The 14825-nt window shown below is 49.2% G+C and overlaps 1 protein-coding gene across 3 annotated transcripts in view; it reads right to left on the bottom strand.

The window, feature by feature from the left end:
• Positions 1–14825, bottom strand: part of LOC119230055 (SH3 and multiple ankyrin repeat domains protein 2-like) — an 85234-nt gene that overhangs the window by 26069 nt on the left and 44340 nt on the right. For all 3 annotated transcript variants that reach the window (XM_037491025.2, XM_037491044.2, XM_037491062.2), the window contains exons 11-15: positions 11329–11752; positions 6724–6863; positions 6492–6605; positions 4093–4174; positions 806–888 (exon numbers count right to left, since the gene is read on the bottom strand). In XM_037491025.2, the coding sequence (XP_037346922.2) occupies positions 806–888; positions 4093–4174; positions 6492–6605; positions 6724–6863; positions 11329–11752 (843 nt within the window). The remainder of the gene's footprint in view (positions 1–805; positions 889–4092; positions 4175–6491; positions 6606–6723; positions 6864–11328; positions 11753–14825) is intronic.

Here is a 14825-nt window from a genome sequence, read left to right as displayed (position 1 = left end):
GCTCTTCTTACCTTCTTCCTTGCTCTTCTTTCCTCTTCCTCCCACTTACTTCCTTCCTCCTCCTTCTTATTCCCACTTCCTTCCTCCTCCTCCCTCTCCCCCCCTTCTTCCTTCCACCACATTGAATTCCTCCCTCGACAGTCCACCAATGGGGCTGCGTCGCTGCCTCGGTGTGTTGAGCGCAATGTGGATTATGACATGGCGAGAATCGTCATAGAAACCGACGCAGCAGCTCAAAGGGTCTATTCTTAGAGCCGCCTCGTGGTGAAATATCAAAGTGCCTGGACGAGCCGCCTCAATCAGGACAACCGGCGACGCGGTCAACGTATCGGCCTACACCACAAAGCAGTGATGTCACATTCCAGATGTTCACCTCCACCCTGAAGTGCAGAAACACCAAGATCAGAAATCAAGAGAGGAGTCTGACTTCTGTCCTCCTGACAGTCTGTGAGGCGCTCAGGAGACCAGAAGAACCCGTCCATCAACAGACAGAACCGTAGAATACAGCTGTGTGTGTGTCTGTGTGTGTCTGTGTGTGTCTGTGTGTGTGTTCTCCAGAGGTCACAGTAAAGTTGCTTTCAAATCTATTTTTTATAGTAGAACTTATTTGCATGTTTTGCCATGACACACACACACACACACACACACACACACACACACACACACACACACACACACCCTCTATTGCTGTCTAAGACTGCTGCAACTGCACATTAAATCCCGCCCTCAGACGCGCGCGTGTGCGTGTGCGTGCTGAGGATGTTGACATAAAGAGAATAAATCAGATCAGGAGACAGGTTCCTACCTTTGGCTCCTCGCAGCACGAAGCCGAATCCCTCATTCTCCTTCTTCTGGAGGACCACGGTCTTCTCGTCCACCACGCAGTCGCTGTGGAGCAGATGCCGAGCAGAGCGCCCGTTAGCACAGCCCATCATCCGCAGCATGGCCACGGACGCCCTGCCCGAGTGGAGGTTCATGCTGCTGGAGGAGAGCTAGTCCGGCCGGGGCAGGGCAGGGCAACCCCGACCCCACCCCACCAGCGCCGCGCCGCGCCTCCCCTTCCTCCTCCCCCTCCTCCTCCTCCTCCTCCTCCTCCTTCGGCCGGCCTCTATGTCTATCAAACAGGAGGACAGCGGCCCCGGCAGCCCGGCGACGGCATCTCCGAATAAAATACAAATAAAAGAAGACAGACGATGGAGAAGACGCTCCTCTCCCCCTCTCTCCTTCCCTCTCTCTCCCTCCCTCTCCCTCCCTCCCTCCCTGTAACTCCTTTGCGGCCGCGGCTGCTCTCCTGCGCGGCGGCGCAGCGCGCCTACCGCCGCCGCCGCTGCGGAGGCTCCGCGCGGCGGAGCGGAGCCTCGACGAGCGGAGCCATCGGGCTGCTGGCTAATGGGTCATAATGAGGCGGGGAGGAACGAGCTTCGGGATGGAGGAGGTGGGGGGGGGGCACGAGAGGGAGGGAGAGCCTGCGTGTGAATGGAGGTGCGCTGCGCTCCGCGATGTGCGACCGACTGGCTAGTGGAGAGGGCGTGCATGTGTGCGTGGGGTGAGGGGGGGGGGATTAGACGTGGTGAGTGGGTGTGTGACCCGATTAACAAAACGATCACTTAATTGATTGTTTTGAGCATCACAGCATACATGTTGCTAATCAGGTGATCAAAACGCAGCGTTGGGGCATTCAGGGACGGTGGGAACCTGGACACCAGTTGGGCACTTTTCTTATTCAAATCAAGAGATGTCAGACCTTATATGATTATGTCACAATCATATAATCACATGATATCCCGTCGTACTTTCTATTGGCGCACGGCTGAGCCGACAGACACAAAATGCTTGTTTTGCTGTGGCGAAGGGTCCCAATGTGAGAAGTGACAGCTGCATCGGGAGCTTTAGAAGTCACTATGACACGACATCACGCCTCTCCTCCCCTTTGACTAACGGAAGCAGCAGCTGTGGTTGTTGTTGTGTATGTGAGGAATCCTCCATATGGCGATGCAGCTTCTGCAGAAGGATTACACCAAAACTGAAAAGCCCCTCTCGAAGTTTGACTCAGCAATAAGCCGTCTAATCTGACGTCTTCCTCCCCATCGGCTCAGAACATAGTCACAGATTTTCTTTTCTTCCGCTTTGGGGTTGTTTTTCGTGCTTGGATTCTGCACAACGTGGTACGTTCCGTGTCTCACTTCCTGCACCGATGATGGCGGGGCGTCATGTGGGATGTGAAGCTGAAGGGAGAGGAGCTCAACTTAAAGGCCAAGTCTGCTCCTCCTGCTGCTGCAAAGGTGAGCATCATCCAGCTCAACACTGAACGGACAGGTGGGGCGAGAGAAAGGAAGAGGAGGGAGAGAAAGGAAGAGGAGGAGGATAGAGCGAGAGGAGAGAGAGGTGCGACTGCCATCCTAGCAACAGTTCCCTTAGCAACGCAATCTGTCCAGAGAGGAAGAAGACCTGCCCTGCTCACACACTGAAGGTTATCTCCCAGCATTCCCTTACACACACACACACACACACACACACACACACTGGCCCGTAGTGGGCGGCCGGTGCTGTTCACACCTTAACAATCAAAATCTGACATGGTGGCGGATTCGATACGTCGGCAGTTTGTGAAAGGTGTCAACTTGTTCGACAAGTGATGCCAGAGTGAGGGGGGGTTGCAGGAAGCGGGGCGCGCAGGCTGCCTGGATCCCCCGCTGACATTCGTCTCCCAAAGTGTCCACGTTTTTTGGGCGGCTCCAGGCGGTTAGACAGGCTCTCACGCCGCACGCCCCGCGGAGGAGACAACTTGCACAAGGGCGCCACTTTTAATTTGAAACAACATCCCGGTTTCGTCCCACCCGATGAACACGCCATGGCTCACGCATGGAACATGGAACCCTGTGGCCCAAAACAAACAACATGAATGTTTAAAGGCTGGGTTTGGGGCCGGGGGGGGGGGGGGGGGGGCGTCCACGGCTCAGCCTCCATTCAGGTCAAAGCCCGCGGGGCTCTAGAGACACACGGGTCTCTGGTCTCCATTCGACCCACCAGCCTCGATGCTTCACCTTGACCCACATTCCTCGCCTTCCAGCGAGCTGCCCCCCCCCCCTTCCCCGGAAGAGATCCAGCAGACTAATGAGGGAAGCGCTGCGTGTCCTTGTAGACTCATCGCACACATTTTCACGTTCTAAAAATCACTGACCCTGTAGGAAGAGGTCACTGATGAAAAAAGCCCCTCCAGTAGTTACTGATTATCTCTGTTTGGTTTAAAGCCAGAAACATGCACTTAAAACTAGCTACTAGTATTAAAACTACCACAATGTTTATAAAAGTCCTGCATTAAAGAGTTTACAGAAGTTTTGCTTCTGCTTTCAATGCTTTTCGGATGTTCACAATGTGTTTACAATGTGTTTACGATGTTCACGATGTGTTTACAATGTGTTTACGATGTTCACGATGTGTTTCCGATGTGTTAACGATGTCCATGATGTGTTTTACAATGGGTTTCCGATGTTCACGATGCGTTTACGATGTGTTTACAATGTGTTTACGATGTTCACAATGTGTTTACAATGTGTTTACGATGTTCACGATGTGTTTCCGATGTGTTAACGATGTCCATGATGTGTTTTACGATGTGTTTCTGATGTTCACGATGTGTTTCCGATATTCACAATGGGTTTCTGATGTTCACGATGCGTTTACGATGTGTTTACAATGTGTTTACGATGTTCACAATGTGTTTACGATGTTCACGATGTGTTCACGATGTGTTTCCGATATTCACGATGTGTTTACGATGTTCACGATGTGTTTACGATGTGTTTACGATGTTCACGATGGGTTTACGATGTTCACGATGTGTTCCCGATGTTCACGATGTGTTTCCGATGTTCACGATGTGTTTACGATGTTCACGATGGGTTTCCGATGTTCACGATGTGTTTACGGTGTTCACGATGGAAGAAGAACTCAAATCACAGAGGAGGATGACCTGATATTCAGACCATAAACAGCCTCCTGAAATCAGCACCAGCTCCCTTATCCAATGAGAAGCTGCAGGGGTGGTCTGTAGTGCACCTGTCCCACGGGGTCCTGTGGGCGGGGCCTCACCTGGAGGCATCAAAGCTGTCGTAGGAGCCCACGGTGTAGTGCCTGAAGAGCTTCCGTCTGTCGGCGCGGTCCGCTCTGGAATCTGAAAAAACCCAGCGCATAAAGATGAATATTTACATGCCATTTGTAATTGTAATTTGTAATTGCAGCAATTTAAGGATCAATAACAAGGGGCAGAGCCGTCGTCTTCATGGACGCAATACAACAAGAGCTCATTTGAACTTTTCATAATCAAATTCTCACAACCAGAGAACATATTTGTGTAGTTTTAGACCTTGGAAAAAGATGAGGGAATCTTAATCATTAACAGACTCCTCAAGCCTCAATCACTGACTTCTTACTTCTTACTTCTTACTTACTTTCACTGACTTGCTAGTTATTAGTTATTGTCACCAGATGAAAGGAGAACGTGATGGAACTTAGAGGTTAAATGTCAAAGGGGAAGGTGTCCGCTCACTGGACATGTGATTAGATTATTAAAGACATCGATGAGCTCCTTAATGTTGAAGAAAAGTCTTTCATGCTGAAGCTATAAACTGAGTCCAGGTTGAAGAAGCAGAAGTTGTTTAGTTTTAAATGTTCACATGTCAACAAGTAAAAACAATCCTTTGCGTTAACATTCGACTGTACAAGTACATTCTAAACACTTCATATCCCGTCCCTTCCTTCACTCGCTCACACCAGCTGTCACACTTTCACAGATACTCCATCTCCTCTGATCTGGCATGTCATCTTTGCAGGAACACCCCCCCCCCCCCCCCCCACAGACCCCCCCGGTCTCTATGTCCACAGTGTCAGATCCCAAGAAGACCGCTGATTTAAAGACATGAACATTTTTTTTAAACAAAAATTACAGAAGAGAAGTAAGACGAGAGGATAAGTAACCACAACATGCCAATACAGTGTGTGTGTGTCTGTGTGTGTGTGTGTGTGTGTGTGAGAGAGAGAAAACAGTTTCATTACCAGCACCGGGACAAACTGCTGGTTTTTAGGATTTCAGTGATTATATATTATTTTGATTTATATTATATAAAATATAATATAGGTAGTAAGTGAGTAAAAGTTCAAAAGGAGTTGTGTGTGCTTCCTGTGTGTTGTGTGTGTGCTTCCTGTGTGTTGTGAAACTTTATTGTCACATCCACGCCTGCTGACACGGATATCAATCAAAGGGAGCTACACCTCGTCATGTGATCATGTGATCATGTGATCAGATAAACCTGCTGTAGACGTCAGCTACACAGTTTTATCCTAAATCAGTCTACCTGCTGATGGGGGGGGTCCCTGCTGATGGGGGGTGTCCCTGCTGTTGGGGGGGGTCCCTGCTGATGGGGGGGGGGGGGTGTCCCTGCAGTGGTCCTGCCGTACTACTCGCCACATGAACTGAATGTATTGTTCATCTCTTGCTCATTGTGTCACATGACGTCCTGAAGTGTGTCCATCCTGACAGACGGATCGTCCTCCGTGTCTCACTGAGGTTTCGTCCCTTTTGTCCCCATGTGAGGGTTTGGGGACATGTGTACACACTGTAAAGCCCTCTGAGGCTTGGAACTGGTAACTTGGGATTTTGGGCTAAACAAAATGAAATGAATGAAATGGAAGTTGTCCTCCATGTGTGCTCCCGCTTCCCATCGCTGGGGGGCTTGGACGCAGCAGCGCGCTGAGAAGAAAGCCCCCCCATGCTCAAGGCTCCTGGGGAGGCTTTTAAAAATAAGTCACAGAGAAGAAGAGGAAACAGACAGAGAGGGAGGGGGGGGGGGAGAGAAGGAGGGGGAGAGGGAGGCAGAAAGAGAGAGGGCAGGAGGGGGAGAGGGAGGGAGGGGGAGAGGGAGTGAGAGGGGGAGGGAGGGAGGGAGGGAGGGGGAGAGAGCAGGAGGGGGAGTGAGAGGAAGGGAGGGAGGGAGGGAGGGAGGGGGGGAGGGGGGGAGGGAGGGGGGGAGTCCACTCTTGATAATGTCAATAATTAACTCTGTCAGATCAGAACGCCCGAGGAGGCAGAAGATGGAACAAGGACGGGCCTCCTTTAAAGAACCCGCCTCCCTCTCACAGTGTAGGTAGGGGGGGCAGGGACGGGGGCGGATGTGATGGGGGGAGCAAGAGGGGGGGGGGGATGCGTGATATGTTCGTTAGCTTGAACCCAGAGGACGTCAGAGCACAGCTGAGTTAGCAGGGCAATGTAGCGCCACAGCCTGAGGAGGTGGAGGGGGGGTGACAAGGGGGGGGGGGGGGGCACATGCATCTCATGCAGTAGAGGAAGGGAGGCCACGTGGAAGCTTCAGCGTTTTCACCCAGCTTCTGTTCCCCCCCCCCCCCCCCCCCCCATCACTCCCTTTCGTCATACATCGTCGTGTCCTACATAATTCCCCCCCCCCCCTCCCCGGCCCCCCAGCGATGGGACTTACAGCTCCTCTCCTCGGTGGCCTTGGCCGGGACCTCCTCCACGCAGTCGGCTGGAAACCAGCCCACCTGGCCGCGGGCGCTGCCCTCCCAGAACCCCCCCTCTCCGATGCTCAGGACTGGGCCGGGGGGAGAGAGAGCAGATGGGGGAGGGGGGGGGGGGCTTGGTATTAATACACTTCTATGTTAATTGTCACCTGAAGCCAAATGGAAATCCTTCTGTTCAGGTGAGCTGACCTTTGACCCGGTCGCTCTTGTAGAGGGTGATCTCCCCCTCGGCCTGAGCGACGTACGGACGGACCACCACAAAGTGTCTGCCGGGCACGGCGCTGTAGAGCTTCCTCCTGGAGCCCCCCCCCTCGCTGGGACCACTGGGGCTGACAGACAGGAGACCAACGCCACGATTAGTTCAGAGGGTCCAAAAATCAGAACTTATTAGATATCAATATGAAACTTCATCACTACATGAAGAGGAGCTTTTATTTTAATGTTAATATTTTGTTTAAATATGCAAATAAGGCATTATGTAATTTATACAGAGAAAACACTTAAATACATGAAGAACGAATGCAAAGGTCACACATATCTCCATTACAGCTCTCATAATAGAACATCATGTGATCTGCAGAGTGTTTCAATCATCTTCACAGGTCACACACACACACACACACACACACACACACACACACACACACACACACACGTGTCCTGCAGGAGGAGGGAGGGGCAGAATACGAGCAGCCTGTGACCCACAGAGCCGCAGTGGCTTCTGGGTAAAAGATGAGACCCACGCTGCATGAGAGGAAAACATCCTCCAGTGACCGTACATTAATACACATTACTGTATATATATGTATATGAGTATGTGTACTGTGTATCTGTATATATACTCTATATATACAGTATGTATATAAACAGTATATACATACTGTATGTACACAATATGTATATATATACAGTGTACATAAGCACTGTTTATGAGTGTTATTGTGCTGGTTCTCTTTGCAGAGACAATGAAGTCCAATCGGACCCTCGACTCTCCAGAGACGATGGGAATGGCCGTGTAATGAGGTCCGATCCCTCATGTAGGATTTGGGTATCGAACCTGCTGCTGGGGGACATGATCAAGCAGCGCCACCTAGTGGACACTGTCCAGAACAAGCCTCCCACACACAGGCCGAGGGACGTGTCTCCATGCGTCTCTGCAGCGGCTGTGTCAGGGACACACAGGAACGTGTCTGACATGTGGAATGACGAGAAAAAAGGTTTGAGCTTGAATCAGAAGATGTTGTGACCTTTAAAAGCTTCTTCTTTTGGATCGCGGCGTCACTTTGAGAGACGAAGGTAGAAGATAAAAGAGAGAAAGAGAGAGACTGTGGGGGGGGGGGGGGGGGTCACCTTGCCCTGAAAATAATCTGGACTACGAGCTCACAAGTAGCGTACCGGTCGGCCATGTTCTTTTGGGGGGGGGGGGGGGGATTACCCAGGTGGCTTTGAGGTGCTAATTGGACGGTGGTAATTAATACCAGCTGTGCATAACTTGCTATTATGGGATGATCACCTGAGACAAGGAGGGAGAAGGAAGGATTATTAATATTATTTACACCACATGTACAGCTGATCAGATGAAATCTCATTTAGCTGAGCACATGAATTCATGGAATAATATCAAGTGAGACTGCATTCATTTAGTTTTTTGTCTCTTTGTAGAGGAACAAATCACAGAAATCTGCCTCAAAGGACACCACACATCCGTGTTTTTATTAACTAAGTAAATCCAGCTGTAGGAAAATGATCTAAAAAATAGTGAAATATGTTCTGCAAAAAGGATCTCTGATGACCAGATAGTTAAAGAATACAGTCATCAATACCTCCATCTTTAAAATATTAACACATATACGTTTATACGTTTACTGAGCAAACGTACTCCACAGAGCTATGATGTCATCATGCAGCATCTTAGTATCTCATGATGCTACTGGTATAGCTAGAGGATGCTGCACAATGACATCACAAGTAAAATATGTTAATTTTCTAGAATAAAAATATCCTGTGAAAATCTCTCTTCCTTTCAATGGCTCTCAGTCACAAAATAATGTTTTCCTCCTGAAAAAGATCAATAAAGGTTCAGGAACTTCCTCAACAGATGATCACTCAGCTTTAAATCAAACAAATTTACTCAATTTCAGCAGCGGATGAATCCACATTTGGTACTAAAGGGATTATTTAAATGCCAGCATTTTAAATCTTAAAGCTGCATTCAGTGTAGTGACCAGCAGGGGGCGACTCCTCAGCTCCCATAGACGTCTATGAGGAAATGACTCTACTTCTGTGTAGTGACCAGCAAGGGGCGACTCCTCTGCTCCCATAGACGTCTATGAGGAAATGACTCTACTTCTGTGTAGTGACCAGCAGGGGGCGACTCCTCTGCTCCCATAGACGTCTATGAGGAAATGACTCTACTTCTGTGTAGTGACCAGCAGGGGGCGACTCCTCTGCTCCCATAGACGTCTATAAGGAAATGACTCTACTTCTGTGTAGTGACCAGCAGGGGGCGACTCCTCTGCTCCCATAGACGTCTATGAGGAAATGACTCTACTTCTGTGTAGTGACCAGCAGGGGGCAACTCCTCTGCTCCCATAGACGTCTATGAGGAAATGACTCTACTTCTGTGTAGTGACCAGCAGGGGGCGACTCCTCAGCTCCCATAGACGTCTATGAGGAAATGACTCTACTTCTGTGTAGTGACCAGCAGGGGGCGACTGCTCTGCTCCCATAGACGTCTATGAGGAAATGACTCTACTTCTGTGTAGTGACCATCAGGGGGCAACTCCTCTGCTCCCATAGACGTCTATGAGGAAATGACTCTACTTCTGTGTAGTGACCAGCAGGGGGCGACTCCTCTGCTCCCATAGACGTCTATGAGGAAATGACTCTACTTCTGTGTAGTGACCATCAGGGGGCAACTCCTCTGCTCCCATAGACGTCTATGAGGAAATGACTCTACTTCTGTGTAGTGACCAGCAGGGGGCGACTCCTCTGCTCCCATAGACGTCTATGAGGAAATGACTCTACTTCTCTCTTGATTTATTCCCTCAGTAAACATTGTAAACATGAGTTTATGGTCTCAGTCTCTAGTTTCAAGTCTTCTTCAATGCAGCATGATGTTCATTTGGTGAATGATGGTCCATTTAGAGTCACACAGACCATAAAGCAGGGGACGCTTTAGGGAGGGCCTAACGCTGATTGACAGGTCTCTACTAGAGACGTACATGACGTCTCTACGTCCTCTTGAGGTAATGAAACAATGCAGAGGAGATGTGAAGCTCCCCATATTCATCGAATCAGGAGACACGTTTCAGTCCTGCACCCCTCCGCAAGGAGTTTGGAAGAAGAAGAAGAAAAAGAAGTGAAATATGTCATGAGACATGTGACGTTCATGTGACTGACGGAGTGAAGGCAACTGTCCTCCCCCGTTTCTCTGGCCCTTCTTTCATCTCCTCCATCACTCCTTCGCTCGACTCCGTCCCCTCCACCCTCGCTCCGAACCCTTCACTGAGCGCTTTTTATTCTTTCTCCTCCTCCTCCTCTCTTCATCTCATCTTAATTATACATCCTCTCGCTCCTCTCTCCTCCACGTTGGACAGAGGCAGAGCCACATCGTGTGGGTAGTGTTGAGAGTGCTTCCAAATGTGTCCATCTGCCAAGGAAGAGGAGGAAGAGGAGGTGGAGGAGGAGGAGGCCGCAGAGCGTGTGTCTTAATCGGGATTGACATCGCTGTTACATCGCTCCCAAGATAAACCGCCGTCACATTTTAATCCCGCGCCGTGGCCGCTCGCAGCGCCGTGCGCGTGTGCACGTGGGGGCATTTCTGAATGAAGGGCGTCAGGTGGTCGTCGAACATGATGCACGCGCACACTGGCTCGTAGTGAGCTGGATTTAGCAGTCGGCATTCGAAGCGTACATTCTGCTCGCATGCAAACTCTCACGCATTTTCAAAGTGTCTGTGGGGCAACCACGGCAACGGTTGCCGTAGCGACTGTAGGAAGCCAGAGAGTCTTTCTGGTGGCACGTTTCCCAGAGGGACCTGTCATACATCATCTTGCGGGGGGGGGGGGGGGCAGGATGTATACTGTACATACAGTAAATCAAGACTCAACCACAACCATCAGCAACAATGCCTTGCTAAAAGGACAAGGCTCCATCTTTAGGATTTGCATTCGACCCAATTGGAAAGGGTAGGACTGAGCGAGGGGGGGGGGGGGGGCTGTTGTCCCAGAATCTAAAAACTACATGACAAAATGTGACTAAAGGTGTTTTCAGAAGAAACATAGGTATTTTTTACAAAGTCAATGCAGAAAACTTTCACCTTGTGCCCAACCCTCCGTCTCTCATCGCTGGACAAAACATCTTCATGGAGACGACCACAAGGCCAAAATGAAGGCTTCGAAACATCAGTGACATCAGTGACATCACCACAACGACGCCCCCCCTTTGTGCAGTCTAAGAAGACTTCTTAGCTTTAAGACCCAGTCGAATTGAGGGCAGTAAGACATCTGTTTAAGGATAACGGACTCAAACATGTAGACATTTATTATTATCTCTCTCTGGACACTCTGGGTGAGGAACTGATGGTAACGACATCTTGAGTGTTAAAAGCAAATACCCCCCCCCCTGCCCCCCCCTGAACAGATCGCAGCTGAGCTGCAACTCGACGGCAGAAATATTGACAGCTAAATATTTGAGTCACAAGTTGACCTCTGACCCCCCCAGTGAGTCAGCCTGGACGCTGTGAGGATAAAAAAAGAACATAGCCGGGTACCAGTGCACTGCAGGGCTCACCTGGGCTGGCGCTGAGTGGGAAGAGCCCGCCTGGCTTCCTCCCCCAGCCGGCTGAGGGAGGGCGACCGGCTCCTGGCCCCCCTCCCCATGGTCCGCACCACCACGTTGCCATTGGGGCTGCCGCTGGGCATCTGCTGGAGCAGCTGGGGTGACAGGCTGCGATGCAATGCGGAGGAGCCAGGCTGCGAGTGACCCTGCTGGGGGCCCCCGTGCGGGTGGGGCTGGGCGTGTTGCTGCAGGTGGGGGGCCCAATTGCCGGGGGAGCCGTGCTGCTGCTGCTGCTGGTACTGGCTGACCGTTAGGTTGTTGTCGCTGTTGGAGCGCAGGAGGACGCGCGGCGCCGACAGCGAGGACGGGGACCGCTCGTTGCCAGAAGACGGACCCCGGCGGCGCTTGGAGTAGGCCGGAGCCTCGCGGAAAGGCACTGGGGAGGGAGAGGGAGAGATGTAGTGTTATTCATCTTCTAGAATTAGCATTGCATTACTTGAGGGGGGGCCTTTTCCTCGCTGCGGTCAGTGAGAAAGGGCTTCCACACTAAAAATGGGAAACCTTCATGATGAATCTACACTTGCAGTTGTTGCTCTGGAGGAAAATAACTGGTAGAAGATTGAGGAACAAAAGATTTTGACTTGTTTGATTGTAGGCTTTACTTCAACTCAACAGTTTCCTGTTGGTTTGAACCGAGGCCTCCCGCTGACAGTCCTGTGTTTTTATGACCCATCAGTTTACGAGTTATACACAGCATTACAAAGTCAATCTCATCATATACAATGACTCCATTTGATGAAATCCAATATTCATCCATTCATCCCTCCATCCTCTCATCCCAGGCTCAGCGCAGTAATCCCCTGTCTCTACTTCAGATGACACTGTGAGGTGCAGCGACTATGAGCCTGATGCCTGAACCTATCCACCTATCCACCCATCCATCTATCCATTATCCACCCATCCATCTATCCATTATCCACCCATCCATCTATCCATTATCCACCTATCCATCTATCCATTATCCATCTATCCATCTATCAATCTATCCATCTATCCATCTATCCACCTATCCACCTATCCATTATCCACCCATCCATCTATCCATTATCCACCCATCCATCTATCCATTATCCACCCATCCATCTATCCATTATCCACCTATCCATCTATCCATTATCCATCTATCCATCTATCAATCTATCCATCTATCCATCTATCCACCTATCCACCTATCCATTATCCACCCATCCATCTATCCATTATCCACCCATCCATCTATCCATTATCCACCTATCCACCTATCCATTATCCACCCATCCATCTATCCATTATCCACCCATCCATCTATCCATTATCCACCCATCCATCTATCCATTATCCACCTATCCATCTATCCATTATCCATCTATCCATCTATCAATCTATCCATCTATCCACCTATCCACCTATCCATTATCCACCCATCCATCTATCCATTATCCACCCATCCATCTATCCATTATCCACCTATCCATCTATCCATTATCCATCTATCCATCAATCAATCTATCCATTATCCACCTATCCACCTATCCATCTATCCATTATCCATCTATCAATCTATCCATCTATCAATCTATCCACCTATCCACCTATCCATTATCCACCTATCCATCTATCAATCCATCCATCTATCCACCCATCCATCCATCCATCTATCCATCTATCCACCTATCTGTGGACTCTCTCCTGTTGTCATGGCACATGCTTTTATTATTATCAATCCATCAAACTCTAATTCTCTGACTATGTTAAACCATGGATAGAATTGTTCTTCCACCCACACACATACCGATAGTGAACTGACATGGCACCACTGTGCTCCCTCTCTGACCATCATTAGCATGATTACCAGGATCCCACGAGTCCCCCCTAACTTCCCACCGCCTGCATTTCACACAACCAGTAATGGAGATTGGCCTTGATTTCCCCAAGGAGACGTTTCTCTATTACGCCGCGAGATGTTGAGCCGAACACCGCAGGCACTGCTCACATATTCACCGAGGGGGCCATCCCAACAAGCTCCTCCTAATTACCCAGTTCAGCCACGACCGAGTTAGCACCGGTTAGCTCTGGTTCCTCTGCTGTTGGGTTTCCCTGTCAGTGCGAACGTGATGAGACACAAGACTGTGTGTCTCTGCTTCCGCGGCGGTGCTAACGTTTAATGAGCTAGCTCATTCACAAGCTATTGGGCTAACTGGGGGGGTTCTGAACCTTCCCGGACACAATCGCTGTAACAGACGAACGTTGAGATGAATGGTGTCTTATGGGAGAAAGCGATCAGTGGGATCCATACGGTTAAAGTTCTTGAAACACGGAGCGCATGTCAGAGGTCAGCGAGGCTGGAAGCACCAAAGAGATGAATGATGCTGATGACATTATGCGAATCTCCTGAGTTCTGATGAGTTTTCTTTATCCTCAATTCAAACTCAAGTCGGCTCTTAGATGATCCACACACAATGCAAACTGTCATTTCACAACATATTTTAAGGTGCTGGGCATGTTAACGCGTTATTATCATTATCTGGTCACATACAGACGCAGCATGGGTCACAGTGAGGGGGGGAGTTGATGAGTGTTGGGAGGGGCGTCATCACGTTTCTCAGCCAATGAGAGCATTGGGGGGGCGGGCCTAAGCCGGCTCCTCACAGAGGGGTTTCTCTCCATCTCTCTGTCCCAACCTCACATTTTCATCTTAAATCTCTTCCAGACGGAGTGGATCAAACCAAAGTTATTGATAACCACGTCTTTTGGGTTTTTACGTGAGAACAAGCTTTGGTTTTATATACTAACTTGTTTAAGTTCATTTTAAAGTTATGTTTTGAAAAAGTGCTACTGTGTCAATGTGATTCTTCAGTGAAAAGCACCTTATTCAGATAAGAATCAATATTCTGAGACCTCATCGTCCATCTCTCTCTTCACTAAACGGAGAACGGAGAGTTGGAGAGAAACGTAATATAAGTTTATTGCTTGATTGACAGAAACATGAAACACATAGAAATAACCGACAAATATATAAAAGGGATCCGTTTGATCCCCCCCCCCGGAACCAGGACTCGCTCTGCTAATTCATGCTGTAAGTCACAGGGAAAAAAGAAAGAAATGGAGCAACAAAAAAAGGAAAGAACCCTCTATATTTGGATGAGAAGTTGCAAGGAGGTCAAGGTCTGCAGAGAGAACTTCTTCAGGGTCAGGTTGTCTCCAGCTGAGCTGACGAAGGGTCGCAGATAGACACTTTATGGACCCTTTATCACTGGCGCTTTAATGTGAATTCAAAGAATCTCAAACTACTAAACAGTAAGAAAAGTTTCTGGAACAATGATCTAAACATATATCCATGTTTCCATTTTCTTTAAAGCTATTATCCCATTTAGATTTGCCTAAATAAACAGGAATATTATTTTTTTATCCAAAATCTTATCCGTGTTTCTACTTTTGTGATGTTTGCATATTTTAATATTATCATTTTT

This window comes from Pungitius pungitius, chromosome 4 (genome assembly GCF_949316345.1).
Source record: "Pungitius pungitius chromosome 4, fPunPun2.1, whole genome shotgun sequence".
In the NCBI taxonomy this organism is placed as follows: Eukaryota; Metazoa; Chordata; class Actinopteri; order Perciformes; family Gasterosteidae; genus Pungitius; species Pungitius pungitius.
This window is presented reverse-complemented; position numbering and strand designations above follow the sequence as displayed.